We start from the raw sequence: 23,964 nt of genomic DNA, 5'->3' as shown, positions 1-23,964 counted from the left end.
AGCTAAATCCCCGGCCCCAAAGTATCTTTTTAAACATGTAATCCACATAAAAATCACCTACAAGATATTTTGCTTTTTTGGGGTCTGCTATTCAGTGAGTATTTTCCAGTCCCTCTCAATTCGGACTAACCATAATTTCAAGTGGTCAACAGCCGCATGGGGCTTGCGGTTACCATATCTGGACGGTGCAGCTTTGAACCCAAAATACATCGTTTTAGTACTTTTCAAGGGCATACTGACAGAGACTTATATAGAGAGGGTGCTAGTACAGTACAATTTGGAGCAAGCCAGCAAGGTGAAGTAAACATGGGTTTTTCCACTTCAGTCAGTGTTGGGGCTTTTTTGATTTTTTTTTTCCCCCTTGAGTTCAGAGCTGGTCTTCTGAGAAGACATCTCAGTGTGAAATTGAAATAAACTGGGATGCTGCGTAAAGTCACAAGAATGTTGTGTGCAATGTTTCCCCAGAGAAAAATATTTATCTCAGGTTATTAAAAATGAAAAAAGTTATATTTATTCCTTGGATAGAACCATTATATCATGTAAAATAATGAAGAACAGAAGATGAGTATACGGCATGCGAAAGTTGCTGATTAGTATCCTAAGCGATTCCACCAAGTCTTTTCTTCAATCTGCCACCTCCCGGGAATGCTGTCGCCCCTCAGTAAGGCCTGTCCTAAGGAACTGCCACCTCAGTGCGGCGGTCGGAAGCGCGGGCTCCCCCGCCTGCCCATGTTCCCTGGCAGCCTCCAGCTCCGGCCAGGGCCAGATGGAGTTTCCGGCCTGCGCCCGCGCGCCTTTCTGCCCGAGGCCAGGTCCCCGGGAGGAGCGCGCCGTCGGCGGAGTCCCCAGACAGCAGTCCGGAGCCGTCGCCCCTGCGTGCCAGGCCGGGCGGGTGGCTGCGCCGGACAGCGGTGCGGCGGAGAGGCTGGGCCCTCCCCCGGGGTGATTTCAGCGCCGAAGGTGGAAATGCGGAAGTTTCCCTTCCCGACTGACAGATGAGGCTCGCGCCGGGCTCGGCGTGCGCTGCGGCGGCTCTGCGGTGCTCCAGGCCCCAGCTCTCCGTACTTGAGACGACCTGCAGCCGCCGAGGCACCGGCCCGCTATGGCCACGCTGCCCAGCGCTGAGCGCCGCGCGTTTGCGCTCAAGATCAACAGGTAAGACGCGCCCGCCGAGCCGCGGAGGGCGGCCGTCCAGACGCAGCCGGCTGGGCGCCGCCCCATCGCCTGGGACCCGGGAGTCCCTGCTAATCCGCCCCAGGGCGAGCCTGAGAGACACGGGTGCCGGGTCTGCTGCGCCGGAGCGCGCCGGGGCCGGGGGCCCGGGCCCAGCCGCGTCTTTCTAGGGAAAAGACCGACCACTCGGCCGTCCTCGGCCACTTGTGTCCCTTCCCCTGCTGCTTCTCGCGCCTCCTCGCCAACCGTTTGTCGCCCGCGCTGCCCTCGGGGTTCTAGACAGGTGGCCTGGCCCGAGCGTGAGGGGCGCAAACAGCCTCGTTGTGCACCCCAGTGTCTCACAAACTGCACCATCCTTTCAGCCTGTACTGAGAAGGTTTGAAATGAGACTTTTGTTTTGAGGCAGCTGCTTCAAGACTTTGGTTGTCCTAAATAGGACTCTTTCCCCCTCTCATTTTATTGTTCCAAAACAAAATTTGGCTCCTGGTTGACATCGCTATTTTTATTCCCTGGTCCAAAGTGGACCATGAAGTAGAAAAAAGTAATTTAAAAAATTCTTAATTTAAAATACACAAAAAGGGAATGACCCATAGCTGACATTTTTAGATTTGTGGCACTCCAGCAAAGAACTAAGGACGCAGGATTCCTGACCCATCCTCCAATTCATTATCAAAATTGTACACACTAAATGTAAGCACATTTAGCGCTCAGTTCTCAGCAGAGGTGCTTTAACTGCAGTTCTTCCTTCACTGAAAACTGATGACAGGTATTTGGAGGCATTTTTGCCATGATCTGAGAAATGTAGCCTGTCTGGTTATGAGATAATAGGAAACTTATTCTGAAGGGTCAACTTTTTATTCTGCTGCCACTCCAGCTCTAGGATTAAAGTCTTCTTTTACTTGAGCCCGTGAGAGGCTGTTCCACAGTAAGTTCATCTTTGTGCTGCCCATGTGTGAAGTCCTAGCCATCAGGGAGAAACCCAGAATAAAGAGATGGTAAGGACTTCCAGAGGGCATATGGAATTTTAATAGAGATTTTATTTCCACCTGCTGTGCATTTGTGAGCAAGCTATCTCTTACCTTACTATTTCATCTGTAAAATAAGCTTAATTATTAATATGAAATGTATATTAATGTTGAAGACCAAAAAGCAGTGGTGGCAAACCTATGGCACATGTGCCGCAGCCAGCTGTTTCCTATCGTTGAAAGCTCTAAAAGATTCACCATCACTGGGCGGCATTAATTACATGAAGGGTCTTCCTATGAGAATTTTCTTCTGCATTAAGTTTTATGGCTGTTTCCTGCCAGGAGGGGCAACTTGTTTGGGGCATTGGTTGAGAGAATCAAACTGAAGTCGCTAATGGATGTACCACTTGCCATAGCAGCGTCTCCATACCTTGGGAGAATTGTAGATCATGAAGCATGACCAGGGTGGAAAGATGTTACAAATGGTGAGCTTGGAAGGGGTTGATCTGGGTTGAGTGGCCAAGACCTAGACTAATTGTCTAGGCAGTCTTACAAGTAGCTGTGCGCTTGGTATAGCCCAAGAGTCAAGAATAAATGTCTTGTTCCAATACTTGGGAGGCTGAGGCAGGAGGACTGCCTTGAGCTAGAGTCTAATCTGAGCTTTGTAGTGAGTTCAAGGCCAGCCTGAACTACATGACTGGACATTGTCTCAATAAACAAAACAAAACAACAAAGAATAAAAGCCCTGGCTGGAATCAGATCTGCTTGTAAATTGGCTCTTTCTTGCAAACTGTGATGTTGGACATATTATTTAACCTCTCTGAACTTTTCTTCACGTTCCTTTCTGAACATGTCAAATGACATAATCATAGTACCTGCCTCTAATGACTGTTGGGAGGATTAAATGAAATAATAGGCACAAAGTGCTTGTGGGGCCTGGCTCAGAGTAAATGTTAAATAAATATTAGTTATCATTGTCATTATTGTCGTCAGCTTCACTGTCATCATCTCTCTAGCAGCAGCATCTTTGAGAGCCTAATAAGAAAAAAAAGCTGAAATTGGAGTACTTTTCAGGCAGAGACTGCTTGGACTGGGAGTGGAGCTTCCTGTGACCACATGCAGCTATCTTGGCTGTGCTCTCTCTCTCATATGCCCTCTACCCCTGAGCTGAGAACACCAAACACACTCAGCAGAACAGAATGTGTGGTGAAATCTGACCAAGTAGGGGCCACTCAAGTTAACCAAAAGAATTAAAAGCATCATATCACAATGATGTATGTGCACCCATGTTATAGTGGCACAGTTTGTAATAGCTAAATCTTGGAAACAAACCAAATGCTCATCAACCAATGAATGGATAAAGATGATGTGGTTTTTTACACAATGGAGTACTACTTAGCTATAAAGAAAGATAAACTCAAAATATTCATAGCTAAATGGATGCAACTTGAGACTATATATATATATATTTTTTTTTTTTTTTTTTTTTTTGGTACCAGGTATCAAACTCAGGACCCTGCGTTGGTGAAGCAGGCAGTGGCACCATTTAGCTAAATCCCCCACCCGAGACTATACCTTTAAGTGAAATAAACAGACACATATTTGTAAATATTGAATTGTCTCTCTGGTGTGAGGAACTGAAAGTGTAAAATAGGACCAACATGTATAATAAATAATATGAAAAAGGAAGAAACTGTTCAAAAGGAAAGGGAAACTGTGAAAAGGGGAGAGGAGGAAAAGGAAGGGTAAAGGGGGGAAAAAATGAGAAAAGGAAAAAAATGGAAACAAAGCTTTTGTAAATAAGGGAGGGAGGGGAGATTAAAGGGAGGGAAGGGGGTTGGGAGAAAAAGAGGAATCAAGATATACCATGAAAGTGATCATTATATATATTTAAATTGTACCAATAAAATTAAATAAAATATAAAATAAATAGAATGCAAAATATTCTCTAATCCTCAGGCAATAATATGGGTTGCATATTTCTATTCTTAGGGTTCTGTTTCTGCTCATGAAGCATTTTATATATTAGATTGGAAGAGTTATGCTGAAAAGCTCATCAGAAGTTACTGTTCAAAGGAACAGACTGATAAGAATACACGTGTTTAATTTAATATTAAAGTTCATCACTTATTGGTCACTTAACATGTTCCCAGAAATTATGTCATACCCTTAGTGGATTGTATCATTAAATCCTCACAGAAACCTATGAGGCTTAAGTAGTCTCATACAAAAGAGGAAATGAAGCTTGGAGATGTAGTTGCACAAGCCCATGCCATTTGTTCAAAGCCATACAACCAGCAGTGGCAGAGCTAGGATTTCAAACTGCCCCAAAGACAGTGCTCTTAATTGGACCTATGCTATTTTGATCTGTATGTATTAAGAATTTTCTTCAAAACAAATGAGGAAATAATTTTTCTAAAAGCTATTATCCTGATAGTAGCACTAATCAGTGAGTGTTTAATAGGTAAACAGTCTAACAATGTGATATTTTGCAGTGTTGAAGGTGGATGAGAAAATGTTTTCCCTTTTATACCTATTAGTTTTTTAAATAGATCAAATTGCAGAAGTAAGATAGTGTTGAAATATGGCCATTGGTACACTCAATGTGTTCATATTTTTTTACCTTTTTACTTAGAATGATATATACTATCCCTTACAAATATTTATAGAGTAAAACTAGTATGCTTTCTATTAATGAAATATTGAAATCTGATATACTGAAATTTTTATTTGCAAAGAACTCAGCTCTGTCCACATCGGCTTTAACAATGAGTGAGCAGACTATGTCATAGCCAGAGAAGCATGGCCCCCACTGTTTCCACATTCTGTGACTTCCAGAAAGCAGCATTGCCCAGGACAGGGGCAGAGCCACAGCCAAGGGGGATCCTGAGAACACCTGCCAGTGACCATCTCACCATGACTGCCCTGGATCGCTCATGCTTTTGTTTTTTTTTTTCTTCAGTACTAGGGAATGAACCCAGAGCCTTTTCACTGAGCTACTCCAGAGCCCTTTTTAATTTATTTTGCAATGGGGTCTTGCTAAGTCGGTTGAACTTTGCAATCCTCCTGCTTCAGCCTCCCAGAGTGCTGTTATTACAGGCATGTACCACTATGCCTGGCTTCGTATGCTCTATAAAGCCTAAATTCCATGTGTTGGAAATCATCATACAGCACTTACTTCGAGCACCAAGGTACAGGAAATTGTACAACTTATTACACTTACAAATTTCTCTGCAACCCACAGCTCAGGAAGATGTAACAGAAAAATCTTATCACTGAATTTTTCTGAGTTAAAAGAGTAAAATTTAATTTCTCTTAAGCATTATATGCTTAACTTTATTTCAAGTTAATTGTCATTGACTTCTTAAGTGCAAAAGAAAGACTATATCTGAATTAGGCATTTCATAATAATGTTTGCATTTGGGATTTCTGGCATTGATTCATTAAATGTCATAATACATCCTTGAAGAATCACTCATTCTTCTTAATTACCTTTTTTTCCTTTTGGAATTTAGTGCTTTCTTAGATTATAAAATTATCACTAATTCTATGAAAATTCATTAAACAAAATTTTGGTTTCTCTCAAACACAGACTAGATGTACAGCTTGATCAAATATTAAAGTAACATAGAACTTCAGATAAAGAAAGCAAAAATATAGAATGCAAAAAAAAAATTAACAATTCTCCGGACATTCAGAATTGAAAAAAACAAAAAATAATAGCTTATACTTCTATATTGCTTACAGGATGGCAGGTATGTAGCTGAGCTGAGTCTTTATGTGTCATAACTAATCACCTCTACTAAGTAGGAACAATTACTGTAGGGCCAGGGATTTAGCTCAGTGGTTTTGCCGCCTGCTGCGCAAGCAGAAGGATCTGAGTTCGATCCCTGGCACCAAAAAAAAAAAAACAAAAAAAACCCCAAAACAATTACTGTCTTCATTTTCCAGATGGAGAAGCTGAACACAGAGAAGTTATGTAAACTGTCCAAAGTCACAAACGGCTAATTAAAGGGCAAATACAGGCAATTTGGCTCCAGACTCCTCTCCCTGAACTACTACACTGTGCTGCATCTTTTAAAACTTTTAAATAAAATAAGTAATATTTATTGGCTACTTCCTGTCTATCAAGTATTGTGCTAAGACATTTATATACTTTCATTTCACTCTTTAAAAAGTGGAACAAAGTATTAGGCATAACAGTCATGAAAAAAGAGTGATTTTGCTGAAAATAAAACAAGGTACTAAGAAATAAAGTTATGTAAAGATTTCTTTGAAGAACAACCCCAGTTGGGCATGCTGGTGCATACCTGTGATCCCAGCACTTGGGAGGCTGAGGCAAGGTGATCATCAGCCTAGGCTACAAAGCTAGACCCTGCCTCAAAAACAAACAAACAAAAAGGAACAAAAAGAATGACCCCAAATTCTGGTGTGCTATTGCCTAGTAGAGTGACTACAGATAATAATAATGAACTCTATATATTTCAAAAAGCTAAAAGTATTTTGAAAATTTTCATCACAAAGAAATCACAAAGAGCAAGGACCCGAGTTCAATTCCTGGTACCAAAAGAAAAAAAAGAAATCACAAAGTTTAAGGAGCTAGATATACACATTACACAATATACTGCATTTAAACATTACAAAATATACTGTATTAAAATTTCACAAGGTAGTCTCTTAAATACATGCCATGTTTATGTTTTTAATGTAGCATTTAATTTACATGACTAAAAAGAACAACCTCAATAATTTTAGGTGTAAGGACCAAAAACAGTATGAGGTATAGAGAGCTAAGAAGTATTTGATAATTTTGTCTGCAAAAATAATACATTTTTTTCATACATGCATTCTTGTATATAAATGTATATCTGGAGTACGAACAGTGCTGTCCTTTAGCAGAGGTGGTGGCAGGTGGAAGGAGTTGGTGGTGATTTCAGAAATTGCTTTATTTTTCTGATGTGTTGTAGACCACACACTAATAGGGGTTTCAGGTCATCAAAATCAGAATCTGTGGTCTTCCATGTTTAAAATAACTTCCTTCCAGGTTCTTGCAAAAGTTCTATTTGAACTTCAGGCATCCGGTGTTATTCTGAGGATGCCTTATGGGACACATACTAAAAGAACCTCTGCCTGGGGTGCAATTTTCTTCAGTAGTCCTTTGTGCTCTGACAATTCACATGTACTTGTGTAGCTAATACTGACTTCTTCATGGGCCTATGGAAAGAAAATATACTAACATCACACAATTTCCTATAGAGACAGGTAGTGGTCAGGGACCAGGTCTCATTAAGCTCCCTACACAGAGCTAGAGTGGTAATAGGATGGTGTTAAAAACACCTAACCTTTTTTACCAGAGACTGTGAGAAGCCAGGGATGTGACAATAATCTGACTTCTTTTTTTCTGGTACCAGGAATTGAACTTAAGACCTTGTGCTTGCCAGGCAGGCACAGCACTGCTAAGCTACATCCTCAGTCCAATATCTGACTTATTCCTGGAGAAGGCTAAGAAACAGAAGCACTTGAGTCTTTTCAGTGGCAAACTAGGTGCTTATTAATGTTTTGGGCAATATGATAAAGGTTTAAAGCAATGGAAATGTGTTAGCCCTGTCCCTATAAATATTCATAATTTACTACTTGTCAGCAGCTAGAAAGCTCTCTGGGCCCTAGGTAACATGTGATTTTGGTGTGACTGTAGTTAAGTATGGTTCCTGTTCTTCGGGGGTCTGTACTCTAGTGGTACAGTTTGCTATATTGACACATGGGTACATAGAACAAAAACAGGTTGACATCTCTGAAAGTGCATGTGAACACATTTGTATGCTGGGGTTCTGTTGAAAGCAAACAAATTGATAAAGTTGGCTTAGAGTACAAGGCAGTCTATTGTGTCCCCCTGAACTCTGATCAAGTGATTGTAATCGTTTATTTTTTCACACATTATAGCTATTGAGGGTTATTATGTTCTCAGTGATGTGCTAGGCCTTGGAGATACGCAGATGAAGAAAAGAAGAGATGGCAGCCACAAAGACAGAGCTTTTCCATCCCTCTGTTCTTTTCATCTATGTTCATTATCACAAATTGATATGTAAAGAAACAAGCAAACAAAAAAACCATTACCTACATTTCTATTGACAGCTGTTAACATTTGGATGTACATTCTATTTTTACAAAAATAAGATCATATTTTTTATACTAAATTAAATGCTTTTTTATTTAAAAAAAAATCATGAACTCCCCTTGTCAATCAATGTAGATTACATCATCATTTACATAGATATATGATGATTTATTGAGTTGATTCGGTATTACTGGATATTAAGATAGACTCTAACTTCTCACAATAATGTATAGAGATTGAGGGATCAGTCTTACCATATACCTTTCTGCACTAGTGCAAATACTTTCTTCTTTTTTTGTTTTTTGCAAATACTTTCTTACGCATTTCTAATAGCAAAATTGTTTCCCCAAAGAAAAAAACATGTATTTCAAGCTTTTGATTTTCAAGTTAACTCCCAGAAAAGATACTTAAACTCCCACCAGGGGCCCTAAGAATACTTATTTCCTAATATTCATACTCCTCTAAGAGCTTTATCATTCTTTCAAATCTTTATTTGCCAATCTTGATTCTTTCCCTTAAATATTTCTAACCTCCTCCTGTTTCGCTTCTCTCCTAGGTCACTCAGTGACCTCTGAAGTCATTCTTTAGTGATGAAAATGGTCATACACTTCTTTTTTCTTAGACTTACATGCAACTAAAGATGGTGATTTTTTTTTCACTTTCTTCCTGCTTTGTCCCTGAATAGGTGGGTTAAAGGCTGTTCTAACAACTTATTGATTCAGTTGTAGTTTAATTACCAGATCTTGGTGGGGGGTTTTTTTTGCTGGTACTGGGGATCGAACTCAGGAAACTTGCACTTGCCAGGCAAGTGTGATGCCAATGAGCTACATCCCGAGCCTATAATTACCAGATCTTGAACTGTACTTTTCACTTTGCTTAGCAATGTAACCCAATCTGCTCCTTCTAGAGCATGTAAACCCCTGCCCTTTAAAATAAAATGGCAGATGGAAAATCACAATCCCATTCAATCACACAATAAGATTCCAGATAATATATCTCACTGAATGTGTTTTAAGAGTATGGATTTCTTTCATACACTTATGTGTTCCTTTTCTTTTGGGCTTGACATTTTGGGGCTAATGTGACATTTAAGTGTTCCTGTACTCAGAAACCTTGGAAAGTTTCCCGATTTTCCCTACCATTCTCATCATTCAAAGAAGAAAATTGCTTGTTTTCCCATGATAGAAGCCAAAAAGTGAAACAGCTAGATGGGAACTAGATTAAAAAATGCAGGGCTGGGGATTTAGCTCAGTGGTTCCAGCACCTGCCTCACAATCAGGTCCTGAGTTCGATCCCTTGTCCTAAAAAAAAAAAAAAAAGAAGCAGAACTGTAAAGCAATTAACTCCACCCTCTTTCTCACATCTTTTGATAAATTAGTAAGCTTGTAAATCCTGGGCTGATTAGTTTCATATTTAATTCATTCATTTTTCATTAATTCACTTATTCCAACTATTGGGGGTTGTTATATTCGAACTCAATTTTTTTTGGTACCGGAGATCGAACTCGGGTCATTGCACTTGAAAGGCAGGTGGCGGAACCACTGAGTTAAATCCCTGGCGGAGGGTAGGGGCTGGGGGTTCGGGGGGGTGGTATTGTTGTTGTTGTTGTTATATTCTAAATACTGGATTAGGCACTGGAAATATAATGACAAGGGACTAATGGGCCTTGCCTGTAAGGAGCAAGATTAACCTCAAATTACAGACAGGAAAGTGAGGGAGCCTCCCCTTGCCTCCTGGCTCTTGGTGCTGGGTGATACACTTTCAGAGGGGTCATCTAATGCAGTGGTGTCATCCAAAGCATTTTTTGGAAACTGTTTTCGAATTCTACTCAAAGACTAGAGTACACTGATTTTTAAAAATAAGCTCAATGGTATGAAATCCTTTTCCTTTGAGGGAGAATCTGCTTTTTAAAAATTACCTGAAAGGTTTTAAAAGTGTAGAAAATATACATGATTATGTGGCAAATATCTAAGAGCCCACTGGCCAGAATTAACGTGTTAGTGTCTTGTCACTTTTGCCTTAATTATTTTTTTAGAAGGACCATTAACAGATAAATCTGAATTTCTCTTTGTTCTGTTCACTCATCCTGTTCTCCCTTCTGCTCCCTCTCCTTCAGGTAAGCACTGTCATGAAGTGTTCTGTCTGTCTGTCTCTCTCTCTCTCTCTCTCTCTCTCTCTCTCTCTCTCTCTGCATATCCATGAACAATAACGTATCCTGTAGTTTCTGGGAAAAGCCAAAGTCATTAACATTCAAGCAAGCCTATTAAGTTAGGTAGTGCTATTTTGAGTTAAAGGTAAGAAATAATTGCAAAGGCATGGAGCACTTTCACATAGGAGCCTCTCCAGATAGCACTGAAAGCAGTTGCTAAGAGGAGTTCCAAAAGTGATTCCAGAAAGACAGGTTTATTACAATAAATGGCATGGGACTGCTCACATGGAATTATAAAGATCAACAATTATTTACATGTGTACATTCTGATAATATTTTCTAATCAGTCCCTAACATTATAATCATGTTATTCATGTGCTGGGATGGCCAGGAAATTCTTCAAAGAAAAATTTTTCCTCTGCCAGCTAAAAGTACCCATGATTTGCATTTGACCTGAGATCAGCAGTTGAGTTGATCACATGTTCATTTGAAAATACATGGGTTTTAAAGCATTAAATAAATACTCTGTCTCACTGGCAGGAGGCTTTGTTAGGCAAAGTATGTGGATTAGCAAAGGAAGGTATGGTATTTGCTCAGAAGTCTTGCTGTGGATATATTGGCCTCTGTATGACTCAGTGGTCAGACTTAATTCAGCTCTGTTGGTTCTGGGGGACATGATTTCTCTGCTGTACCACACTGAAAATCAGACAAACTAAGAAGACTGGCCATGTGTAAAAATGCTTCCCCTAGGTCTCTGCTTCACTGTCCTCTCATTCAGGGCAACACTCAACCCATAGCAAACACCTCTTTGGTGGAACTGACTGACCACAGCTTTCTGCTTCGTGATGTGAACACTCAGGGAAAGCTGGCTGTCAGCAGGAAGTACTCACCTTGGTTTGTGCTTCACTAGAGGGGCAAACTGGAGTTCTCAGAGGAAGCCATCAATCACCATGCAGTAATTCACACTACAGTGGTAGTTCACTTTCCCATAAGCTGGTAGGAAAACTTGGGTTCAAAGTCCACTGTCAATGTGGGAGTCCTTGCCCTGCTAGTTAATGTAAATGTCTCAAGGGAGTGATTAGCTGTCTGTTCTTTGGGGTAACAAGACTGTCACTTCCCATTCATTCTGGCTTACTCTGCCTACTAATATCTTACTCTTCCATTCCAAATCACTAGGTGTTCTCACAGTATCGCTTTAGAAGGAGTATTTATCTATTGTCTTATTTCTCTAACCAATAATTTCATTCAAATCAGCAAGATTTTTTATTGCTTATGAATTTCTGTTGTCAAACAGGCAGTATACATGCCCTCAGAATTCAGCTGGTGTGAGCAGGTTAACACAAATGCAAAAGTTAGAAATATAGGAGGCAGTTGCTGGGTTGTGTGTTGGATGCAGATTAAGATCAGGAGTGACAGAACTAGGCGGAAGTTTGTGGCCCTGGGGACCAGGGAAACACCTGCAGGGAGGAGAGGCTTCAGCCAGGCCCTGAAGGGCAGGGAGGGGCTGACACAGGAACCAATACTGCAGGAAGACCAATGAGCAGAGAACAGAGTGGATTGGGGGATTGAGGAGGGAGCTGCAGCAACTCTGATGTGAGGTGATGAGGCCTGGGATTAGGCCAGGGTAATAATGCAAACAGAGGGTCTGGTTCTGCATTTTAAAGGGAATCAGCAGGATTTCAGAAGCAACTAAGTATTTGTTCAGTCATTCATTTCATGCATATTGATTGTAGCCTGCTATATGCCTGGCACTGGTGTAACTGTGGGGATAGAGTTGTGAATAAGACTGGCAGGGTTCTTATCGCTTCTCGGCCTTTTGGCTAAGATCAAGTGAAGACTGGCAGGGTTCTTGATCTAAAAGAAGAAATATTCCAATAAGGAGATAATAAAGAAATAAATCAGCAATAAGTAAGGCTATATCAGATAAGGGCTGTTTTTTAAAAAAAGTATGAAAGGGCCTGTGGGGGTAACAGAATGGTCAAGGAAAGCAACCCTGAGAGGTGGCCTGAGGGCCAAGACCAGGCAGGAGTTTGCTATGTAGGAAGACAAGCAAAGGCTGGTGTGTCTAGAGTGCAATGAAGGGAGGAGGGGAACAAAGATGAATGGAAAAGTAGGCCAAGAGCACATCACATAAAGGCCTTAGAGGCATGGAAAAATCTTAAATGTTCTTTAGTGCAATAGGAAGGATTCTGGAGCATGGGTATGGAACAATTGACTTTTGTGATTAAGAAATCACTATAGCTATCATGTAGAGAAAGGCAAGGTGTGTGGATCCAGGACACCAACAGGGAGATGGAGCAGTATCTAGGGAAAGCTTCTTCGGCAGGACTGACACAAAGCTGAATCAAGAGGGCAGCAGAGTTAGAGCTAGGGCTGATGGGTTTGACACGGGCGGGGGGGGGGTCAGTGAGAGAAAAAGAGAATGTAGTATCTCTGTGGTTGGAGTTATAGGTAGATAGTGACACTTCTAACAGAGGTGAAAAATATTGAAGGGGAAATAGGGTTTTGGGTGAATCATAAGTTCAATTGGGGACATATGAAGTCAAAAATGCTTATACACATTCAAGAAGAATTACCTACTAGCAGTTTTATTATGCAATCTTAGACTCAGGGGAGAAGTCAAAACTGTATATTTACATTTGCAAGTCTGTATACCATATAGATTGTATTTTTAATAAGAAAAATAAAATATTAAGTGAGTCTGATAAGCTTTTAACAGCCAGAATATTATATGTATAGTGTATCATTTTCTTGAAAAATGAGTATGTGCATAGCATTCTATAGACATGAATAAATAGATCAGTGCCTGCACTTGAGAAAGAACTAGAAGGACATGTACCAACACCATGTGTTAATCCTGGGTGTGAGGATTATCAACAATTCAATTGTGTGGGAGATGTGCATATGTGTGTGTAAATATTTTCTAAATTTTCTTCAAAGAATGCTTTTGTACCATTTCTAAATGTCATGACACCAAGATTTCCATTTTGGTCAAATAAGATACAGATGGTACAAATGACAAATTATGAAAATTAAGACTTGAAGTTAGTTTTGGAAGGATGAGTTTGAACTTCCCTTGTAGAATTTTTGTTTAGGAGGACGTAGTAGACCTTACACTTACAGATATTTGCTATCCCTCTGTGGGGGAGGATTTTGCTTTTACCGTGTTGAAGGTGATGTGGTCATTTGGGTAAAAGTGTAAGGAACACCTTGGGCTTTATCACGTTATCTTTTCTCTGTTCTGTCCAAGAAGCATGTTCCAGATGGAGGCTAATCTGCATCCTGGAGTCAAAACAATAGAGCAGAGGGGCTGGGGATTTAGCTCAGTGGTTTCGCCGCCTGATGCACAAGCACAAGGACCCGAGTTCCATCCCCGGTACCAAAAACAAAACAAAAAAACAATAGAGCAGAGCCGCAATCGCCCTGTGAAGATCTTGGTTTTTAAATACCAGTAAGATTTTTGGATTATTTATTATCATGATATAATCTAGCCTAGCTTGATAAATGCAGAGAAGTACAAAATACTCAACATTTCTGTTGGGCAGCTTGAGATACAGGCTTGGGGCTTGAGCAGTAGGTCATAGAAAATACTGGCTAAGAAGCCATCTGTGCCTTGAGGATGGGGACTGAAGAATGGATGTGTTTTCCAAGTGGGGAAGTATAGTAGAAAAAGAAGAGGGATGGGCCCAAGGCAAGAGTTTCTGTCAGCTGGTACAAGAGGGAAGAGTTACAAAGTGAGTGGGAGGGTTGCAGGGTGGGGGACTTTGTCAAAGATGGGCCAGATGTGTAGTATTAGAGAAGAGAGCGAAGAGGACAGTTAAAAAATGTCAGATGCCACATTATGAGGGCCAAGAAAGAGCCATTAGATCTGTCTTGAATGTGCTTATTGAAATCGTTTGAAACAGCAGTTTTGGTGGAGCTGGGAAGGAAGTCAGATTTCACAGGGTTATAGAGGGAATTAGAGCAAAGGAAACACAGGAAGCTAGTGGAGGCCACTCCTTTAAAATTTCTGCAAGAGGGAAAAGGGAAGTGAGACAGTGGTAACTGGAGGCTCTTACAAGGTTATGACTTCTACACAGATATCCCATGCCATGCTGAACAAAGGATGTTTGGATCTTAGAAAGAAAGACTATTTTTTATTCCTACAAAATAACTCTTACACATGGATAAAGTTGTTCAGGATACCTGATGCTGTCTAATGTGCACCAAATTTCCCTTTGCACTAGCATTAACTCTTTTAATAATAAGTAAAAGATTCTATTTGGATCCCCCTTCATAGGAGATTTTGAAACCTTCACTGGCACTGTCATTTATAATATTATATTTAAGAATATGATAATCCTTTCAGTTTTATTATCTTTAATTTATCTTTGTATGTTCAAAGTAGAAAATTTGCTGTACTTTTATAAATATATTTTGCTGCTTAACAAACCACATATTAGAAGTTGAAGTGTATCACCCCAAAAGAGCCCTAAGCCAGGTAGCTGAGGATGTGATCTTACCAGAAAAGTCTTTACAGATGTAATCAAGTAAGAGGAAGTCATACTAGATTGGTGTGGGCCCTAAATCTAATCCTCGTATCCTCATTAGAAGAGACATGCTTCCAAGGAAGCATGGTCCTGCTGGCACTTTGTTTCAGATTCTTGCCTCCAGAACTACAAGAAAATAAATTTCTCTTAGGCCACCTGGTTGGTGGTAAATTGTTATGGAAGTAATGGGAAACCAATATGCCATCCAAAAATTTAATAACTTAAAATAAGTTTGCTCATTTGCCATTTCTCATAGTTCTATGGGTTGAAAGTTTGGTTTAGGCTCAGCTGCACAGTTCTGCTGATCTTACTGAGACCATTTATGTGGCTTCCTGTTAGCTCAAGTAAAGCAAAAAGATGGCCTCCCTCACAAGTCCAAGGCCCTGGTTCTGACTGTTGACCAGGCCCTTTCACCTTCACATAGTCATTCATCATTCAGTAATTTCTCTGTTCTGGCTTGCATCCTTACATGGTGTAGGGAATATTCTGAGAAGGTTAAGGTGGAAGCCGCAAGTCAATCGGGAAATCGTCAAGTCCTTTCTACCAAATCCATTGGTCAGTACAAGTCATAAAGCAACCCAGCTGCCAGGGTTAAGGAAACAGATTCAACTTTCTCAAAGGGAAAAACTACAATATTTGCCTACTAAATCTACCACCACACCCAACAGAGAAATCAATCCTGTCCCATTTAAAACTTCAGAATATTTATGCAGAAGGTCTTATCTTTCCCTACTTACAATACTCATTTTACTGAGAGCAGATTATATTGACTCTTTCAAAGATCTCAAGTGAGTCATGCTTTGTTAGAGACTTTGTGGCCCATGGAAGACAACTATATGTCTAGAAGAACTAAACACAGTCCTGCCTGGAGACAGGTGAATGAACTTAATAACTTACTGAGCTTCTCTTAAATCCCATAATCACACTGATAGAGCCCAGATGGCAGAGCTACCTGGTCCAGAGACCATGTAGCAGTCTAAGAGTATCAGAGAAGGTGCCTGAAAATTGCCATCTGTCCCTCAAAGAAGTAGGATTTGAGGCTAACTGACTAGGAAAAGGGTCATTGAGCTCTTTGTCTTCAAGACAAAGAAGAACTCAGAAATTCAGTGACTGCTGTTGTCTAATGAAATTCTGTGATGGGAAGAATTAAAAATCAGTAGAATTGCGACTGGGCATTTAGCTCAGTGGTTTCACCGTCTGCTGCACAAGCGCAAGGACCCAAGTTTGATCCCCAGTACCAAATAAATAAATAAATAAATAAAAATCAGTAGAAGAAGAAATAGGACAGTGAGACTGAGAGACGACTACATCAGGAAAATTTGTACTACAGTCTTGGATCACACCTGTCTCTGTCAGGATTGCTTTTAGCTGTTACAAATAAACTATACAATAGTTGAAAGAAATTAGGGATTTATTTTTTTCTCACAGTGACCATTAATCATGGTATGACAGCTTCACTGGATTAAGAAATGCCTAGCAGATTAACATGATCCTGGGTATGTCTGGGTAGGTCATGAAGGTATGATCTTGAATACTACATGGTCCCTTCCCATTTCTCTCTGGCACTGTTTCTGTGCCCTGCTTCCCAGCTGCCATGAGCTAAGCAGCTTTTCTATGCCTCACCCTTCCATTATGATGTTTCTACTTGGGAGATTGCCTACTATGTACTGAGTCTCCTGAAACTGTGAGCTAAATTAAACCATGTTTTTTTTTTTTTTTTTTTTTTTGGTACTGGGGATCGAACTTGGGTTATTGTGCTTGCGCAGCAGGCGGCGAAACCACTGAGCTAAATCTCCAGCCTGAACCATGCTTTTTAAAAGTTGTGGTTGTCAAGTGTCCAGCAACGGGAAAGATGACTAATACAGAAAAATGGTACTAGAAGTGGGATCATTTCTGTGACTGTACTTGATCAGGTGGTTTAGAAGTCTATGGAACTGGTTTGCAGGAGGAGTTTGGAAATGTTTGGAGATGCAGGCTGGTAAAGCCTTAGAGTGCAGTAAGCAGAGACCGATGGTAGATTCTGATTGGAGTTCAGAAGACCAGAATACAGACAGTAAAGGCCAGGTTCAGGAGGTTTCAGTTGGGAAAAGGGACTCCATAGGCAATTATGCTGGAGGCCATGTGTGTTATGCTCCAGCAGAAAATTGTCCTAATTTTTCCATGTCTTGAGATTTTGCAGAAGACTGAGATTAAGGATGGTATACTAATTATTCTGGCAGAGAAAATGTAAAGACAGCCTGACATTCAGGCTGTAGCATGAGTACTGATAGCTTTTAGCTAGACTTATGGTGAGAATCTGGAACAAAAGGCAGACCAGAAAAATGTAAATTTTGCCACAGAAAGAACTATGTGTAAAGTTGGGGCCAAAGAAGGGGTGGTTGCTAAAGAGATAAGCACCATTAAAAAAGAACCAAGTACTTGACACAGGGATAAGAAGAAAGATTAATGGAGGGCATCTCAGGAATCAGCAAAACCCCATCCATCACAGGGTCAAAGGCACAAAAGTGTAAACTTTTCATTTGAGAAGAAAGCCCCTGGGGCTTCTGCTCAAGAAGGAGGGGCTGGGGATGTAGCTCAGTGGTGCCATTCCTGCCTGGAAAGTACAAGGTCCTGAGTTCGATCCCTCGTACAGAGTAGGGGGAGGTTTCTTCTAGGGAATTGGTTCTTTGGGATTCATTTCATCATGCATAGACATATAGGTCCAAGGGCTGCTGCTACTACTGACAGCAGACTTCAGTGTGGTCCACATGATGGTAGATTTACTGCATGCAGAATGCGAAAGTTATGGAGTCAGAAAGGCTGCCCTTGGAAGATCAGGCAAGGAGCCCATGAGGGTAGTGTGTAAAGCTGTGGGAATGAAGCCAAAGGTGTAGTGGAGATCCCAAGAAATCAGAGCTACAAGGAATGTGGAACATTGCCAACGAAAGGTGCAGGTCATGACTGGAGTCACCCAAAGAGGCTGTGTGGGCTGCAACTGGCAAGGCCATAGGGCTGGGGTCACTCAAGCCCTTGAGGACTTACATTTTACCATTGTGTGCCCTGAATGCCAGATATGAAGCTATAAAATTTAATGTTTGCCCTGCTGAATTTTGATCTTGTTTTGCTCTAATTCTCTTCTATCCTCCATTCTTTCCTTTTGGAATGAGAGTGTTTACCCTGTAACATTGTACTTTGGGATTATGTAACTTATTTTTGACTTTTATAGAGGTTCACAGCTAAGAATTTGCCTTGAATCTCAAAAGAGACTTAGACTTTTTACAAATGCTGGAATTGTTGAGACTTTGGGGAGACTTTATTGCATTTCTGGATATACATAGGATAGTTGTATTATGTTAAGTGGAATTATAAACTTGTTATTTTCTTTACTTGGAGATTAATTATGGTTTAAGGAGATATGTTTGGTTGTGGAGATGACAATTGTGATTATTAACCTTGGTATGTCAACTGCATTGGATTAAGAAATGCCTAGCAGATTAGTAAAGCATGCTCCTATATGTGTCTGGGTGGGTCATAGAGGCATGATCTTAAACACTATATATGTTCCCTGCAAATTCCTCTCTGGAACTGTTCCCCTGCCCTGCTTTACAGCTGCTATGAACAAAGCAGCGTTGTTCCACCTCACCCTCTTGCCAGGATGTCCCTCCCCTGGATCCTGCTCACCATGTACTGAATTTCCTAAAACCATTAGCTAAATTAAACCTCAATTCCATTAAGCTGTGGGTGTCAGGTATTATGCTCAGTAATGGGAAAGATGAATAATACACTCATATAACAAGAATTCCAGTGGAAGGCAGTCTAGGAGTAATGTCATGACAAAAGTGCCACTGAAGACTCAGGTTCTTATGTCTTTATGTCTACCAACCTTCTAAGTGTCTTCATCCTCATGGTGACATGATGACTCCTAAAACTGTACTTTGAATCAATATGGGTTACAGGAAGATGAGGGAAACAAGATACACATGCCAGCTAATTTCTCTCCCTTATAAGAAACTTTTGCAGAAGCTCATGTGTTTATATATTTTATTGTTTGGAGCTGTGTTACTTCTATCTACAAGAGAGGTTGGAAAATGTAGTTTTACTTAGCCTGATATATTGTTAGACCCAACAAAACTAGAAACTAGAATTGAGTTAGAATGAAGGAGCTGTTGCATTAATAACAGGTAACTAGTGTTCTCTGCCATAACCTTCAACAGTTGCTGTGGGTATGAATTAGTGGTGGAATTTCCACAGAGACATGGCACCTTTTACCCCACTAATAATGTAGCAGACCTGAGCTTAGCTAATTCCAAGAGCCTGGACTAATGAGAATATTGGGGCTGTAGGTCCAGTATTAATCAAGGCAAGCTAGCTGTTATAATGATCCCAAAATCTCAGTGACTTAACCCAACAAAACATTTCATGTTTATCTTACAGTCTGATGCAGGTCAGCTGCAAGCATTGCTTCAGGAACCCAGCCTACTTTCATCTTATATGTCTTGCGACTTTCAGGTTATTCTGACATCATTCAGCCAGCCAGTGGACAGAAAGAACAAAGAGGAAAAGATCATCCAGGTTTTAAATTCCTCAATTTGGAAATGGCATGAAGATCCATTGATGCCCTGAAAGGATGGGGAATATAGTTTCTGCCTGGCAGTCATGTTTTATTAACCACTCTTTGCTATAAAAAGAGAGCATGAAGGTTTGAGGTCAGCTAGTCATCTCTGTCACAAGGTTCTACTCACACAAAAAAAGTGTCATTAACAAAATGATCAATGAATATATATAGGCTTGGTTGGTTTGCTATTGACAGAAAGATAAAAACTATGTGGTCTAAGTCACAGGTATGTGGTGTGGGGCTACGAGGGAACCAAAAGTTGGAAGAGTACAGATGAAGCACCTGAGACTCCAGGAGGCAGTGGGAGTTCAAGATATAGTTGTACTGTAAGGCAGGGTAGTAAGTGGCAGGAAAAAACTTTTTTTTTTTTTTGGTACTGGGGATTGAACTCCGGTCCTTGCACTTGTGCAGCAGGCAGCAAAACCACTGAGCTAAATCCCCGGCCCTGGAAAAAAATTTTTAATCAAACTATAATCAAGAGCATCTATGTTCAAATGGGAAGGGGAGCAAAGTGTGTGTGGGGGGGAGACAAAAAGGAAAAAAGAGGATAGGAGGAAAAAAATGGAAACAAAGCTTTTGTAAATAAGGAAGGAAAAAAGGGTTGAAGAGGTAATGGAGAAAAAAAGAGAAATCAAGATATATTATGTACAGGTACAAGTTCCCTATGATGAATATTTTCATTATGTATATCAAAAGTGTACCAATAAAATTAAATTAAAAACAAGAACATCAGTAGTGTCATATGTAACTCAACACTTTCTAAAAATCCTACAAATTGATAAGGAGTCATGTTGCTCAGCCATTTTTTTCTGGAAAAAAAATCTTTTAAAATATTTTAGGAAACCCCACAGGATTTAGATATTTTTAAACAGCTTTTGGATGATTAATTTCAAATTCATGTTTGATTTCAGAAGAAGCAAGATGTTTCTGATCTAAAAGAAAGCATAATTCTAAAATGTTCACTCCTGTGTGAGAGAAACCTATTTACAGTCCAACCTCTCGTCTGTGGAAGGAGAATGTAGATGAGATGAGTCATTTTATTTTCATGACTGTTTCACTTTGGATGTGTTGATTCCTCTTGCTTTATTTGCTTTTGAATTATATAATAGTCTTTACTATTGATGTTAGCTGTTGCAGCAGTAACAACCCACAAAGCCCTCACTTTGGAGAAAACTGTAGATCATTAAGAGTTTTGTAAGGCAAAAAGTTGGATTCTTATCCTACTCCACTGATTGATTGTTTAGCTTCCCTGAGTCTTAGATATTTCATCTGTAAAAGAGGGATGTTAATAATATCAACATCACAGGATCAAATGAAAGAATATGTATGAAAATTCTACATAAAGGAAAGCACTAAACATGTATTAATGCAACACCTGCAAAATGAGAATAAGTACCTTGTTTCTGTGAATATTCAGTGAGGTGGCATGTAATACGCCTGGCTGAGGACTTTATACTTAGTAGAGGCTCAAAAGAGATCAAAAGTTAACATGGACAAACTAAAATAAACTGGAGATGAGAGATGGAGAAATGTTGAAACAACAGCCACCACCACCACGTGAGGTTTTCAACTAATTTACAAACAGAGCTTCTATTCAGGGGATGTCTGTGTGAAATCACATGGGCGCACGTGTGTACACACAGCATGTTGCTTAGACTTCAGGGTGAACTTGTAAGGAAAGAGGTTTAAAGGCAAAAGAGAAATCTGGACCTTACATTCTCCACGATCTCTCATTTTCTGAGAATGAAAGAGATGAGAAATGTATATTATTGCCTTTGCCCAAAAGTGCCTCTTTTGGAAAATCCTGGCAGCCATGGAAGACTACAAATAGGACTTGATGGAACCACTTAAGTAATGCACGTGAAGTGTTTTATGAGAGATGGGGGAAAAAATGAAATGTTGAAAGAGTAAAATGATTAAGGAGAAGCAACTGATCCTGAAGAATAGGAACTATAATTATAAACTGGAAATCTGCCAACATTTTTCTTATTCTTTTCTAGAATGAAAAATGACTTCTAATTACAAAAGCTATATATGTTGATTATAGAAAAAGCAGAAATGTAGATAAGCAGAAATTTAAAAAATAAATATTATTTCTAATTTTTATGACCTAAAATTAATCACTTTGACAGTTTGCTGTGTATTTTTTCAGATACACAGGCATGCAAGTGTGCAAGTTGTCCACGAAATTGAATGCATGCCTTCATACTATTCTATAGCCTCCTTTGTTATTTTTTAGTATATTATGAACAACTTTTCATATCATTAAATATTCTTGCATTATATGTATAACAAATGCGTAACATCCCATTGTGAAGCTACAGCATAATTTCTCTATTGAGCTATGTTGATTTACAATTATTCACCATTAGAAACAGCACTTTAGTGAATAAACCTGTAAATTGCTTACATCTTTAATGATTCCTCAGGATAAAATCTAGAAATAAATTCATAAAGGTCAGAAGTATCTATCAATATATATATTGCTACCCAGTTGTTTTTTGGACTGTTTTATGTAGCATCTGTCTTTAAAATAAAGTATAAAGATATTTTGAAAATTACAGCCTCCCTGAACTTTATCTCAGTTGAGGAGATTTAGTGAACAGCAGCTTGTGTTAAAATAACTACAAAGTAGTAAGTCAGTCTTTTATAGGTGCCTTCCTGAACAAATCAACCTGAAAAGATTGACCTGACGCCATTAGAATGATTGAATCAGTGAACCTAGAGGTCTATTTGGTTTAGAAAAATACTATTAATTCCTTAAGTTTCCTGGTGGCCACAGCTTTTAGAATGAATTCTGTTCTGAATAATCATATGAGTTATGATTTTTCCACTACAACCAAGAATTTATAAACTAGTTCGCTAGGCAATTAAATATATATATATATATATATATATATATATATATATACACACACTCAAAGAGAGTAAAGTTATATATTGTATGAAATCACCTAAGAAAACTACTAATTTATTTTGCACAATTTCTTTTTTTTTTTTGGTACTGGAGATCGAACTCGGGACCTTGCACTTGCGAGGCAGGCACCAGAACCACTGAACTAAACCCCCAGCCTCACAATTTCTTTTTTTATTGCCAGAGTCACATACTACATTGAAGTCTGGTGTTTAATTCTTTCTTATATTTCTTAATAAATTAATTCATCCATTGTGTGACAACAGTCTTTGAGCACTTAGTATGTGCCAGGCAGTGCTAGACTTAGGACATACGGAAAAATCCTGCTCTCATAGATCTTACATTTTAATGATGGATATTCAATAGCTGGACAAATCAAACATAAGTTAATGTCAGAGAATGCCTCAGTTTTCTTATCTGTTATCTAAAAAGACAATATTTCATAGGATTAGTATGAGGGTTAAATGAGACTGTGGAAATTATTTTGGATATTTTAGCATATAAATATTTAATAGGTATTATTTCTCTTCCACCTTATCTTTTGGAAAAATGAAAATAGTTGGATATAGATCACTGAATTCTCACCTGAGATGAAGAAATCAGCAGATTCTTTATTCTACATTAAAGGAAAGGATAGGTAAAATTTCTTGTTTCTCCTTTTTTTAAAAGCAAAACTAAATAGCATCTCCACAGAGAAAGGTAGCCTGAGCATTCCCATCAAGCAGATTTTGATGATTCACGTTTTCTTTTGTTACTTCTTGAACACAGGCATCTTGCATTGCAACACATAACCTGCAGCACTTCTTTGGGTCATAGTTCTCGAGAGATACAGTTGTATTAGATGATTTTCAAAGTTTGTTTCAGAGCTAACAGAAACTCTTCCCTAGAAGGTCCACCCAAAAGGATGACCAATGTGCTCCAGATTGTCCTTGCGCAGAAGTTTGGGACTCAAGTCTGCCAAAAATGATAGAAATTTAACTATGACTTTTAAAAGAATTCTATCCTACCGAGAAGTGGCAGAAAGGTCAACTGTGGAAAGATCACATTATTATAATTGAGAGGAGAAGCCAAATATAAACTAAGGGAAACAAAAAAAAGTAAATATTTTTTCATGTCAAAAGGAGAGACAACATGATCATTAATAAGTACTTTAAAAATTAATTCCTTAAAAGCATCATACTACAGTCATATATGTGCATCCATGTTTATAGCAGCAGTTTGTAATAGCTAAATCTTGGAAACAACCCAAATGCCCATCAACCAATGAATGGATAAAAAAGATGTGGGGTTTGTTTTTTTTACAATGGAGTACTACTTAGCCATAAAGAAAGATAAACTTGAGACATTTATAGCTAAATGGATGCAACTTGAGACTATACTCTTAAGTGAAATAAATCGGATACATATATATAAATATTGTCTCTCTGGTGTGAGAAATTGAAGGCGTAAATAAGGATGAAAATGTATAATAGATAACATGAAATAAGAAACTGTTCAAAAAGAAAGGGAAACTGAAAGGAGGAGG

The 23,964-nt window shown here is 39.3% G+C and overlaps 1 protein-coding gene across 2 annotated transcripts in view; it reads left to right on the top strand.

The window, feature by feature from the left end:
• Window positions 1-807: 807 nt before the first annotated feature.
• Dock8 (dedicator of cytokinesis 8) overlaps window positions 808-23,964 on the top strand; it is a 231,693-nt gene continuing 208,536 nt past the window's right edge. For both annotated transcript variants that reach the window (XM_004838202.4, XM_004838200.3), the window contains exon 1: window positions 808-1,155. In XM_004838202.4, the coding sequence (XP_004838259.1) occupies window positions 1,103-1,155 (53 nt within the window). In that variant the 5' untranslated portion in view covers window positions 808-1,102. The remainder of the gene's footprint in view (window positions 1,156-23,964) is intronic.

The sequence above is a fragment of the Heterocephalus glaber genome, unplaced genomic scaffold, assembly GCF_053883595.1.
Source record: "Heterocephalus glaber isolate CG9 unplaced genomic scaffold, H.glaber_assembly_v1.0 deba00001481, whole genome shotgun sequence".
Taxonomy (NCBI): Eukaryota; Metazoa; Chordata; class Mammalia; order Rodentia; family Bathyergidae; genus Heterocephalus; species Heterocephalus glaber.
Note: the sequence above shows the minus strand (reverse complement) of the source record. Positions and strands in the feature narration are given on the sequence as shown.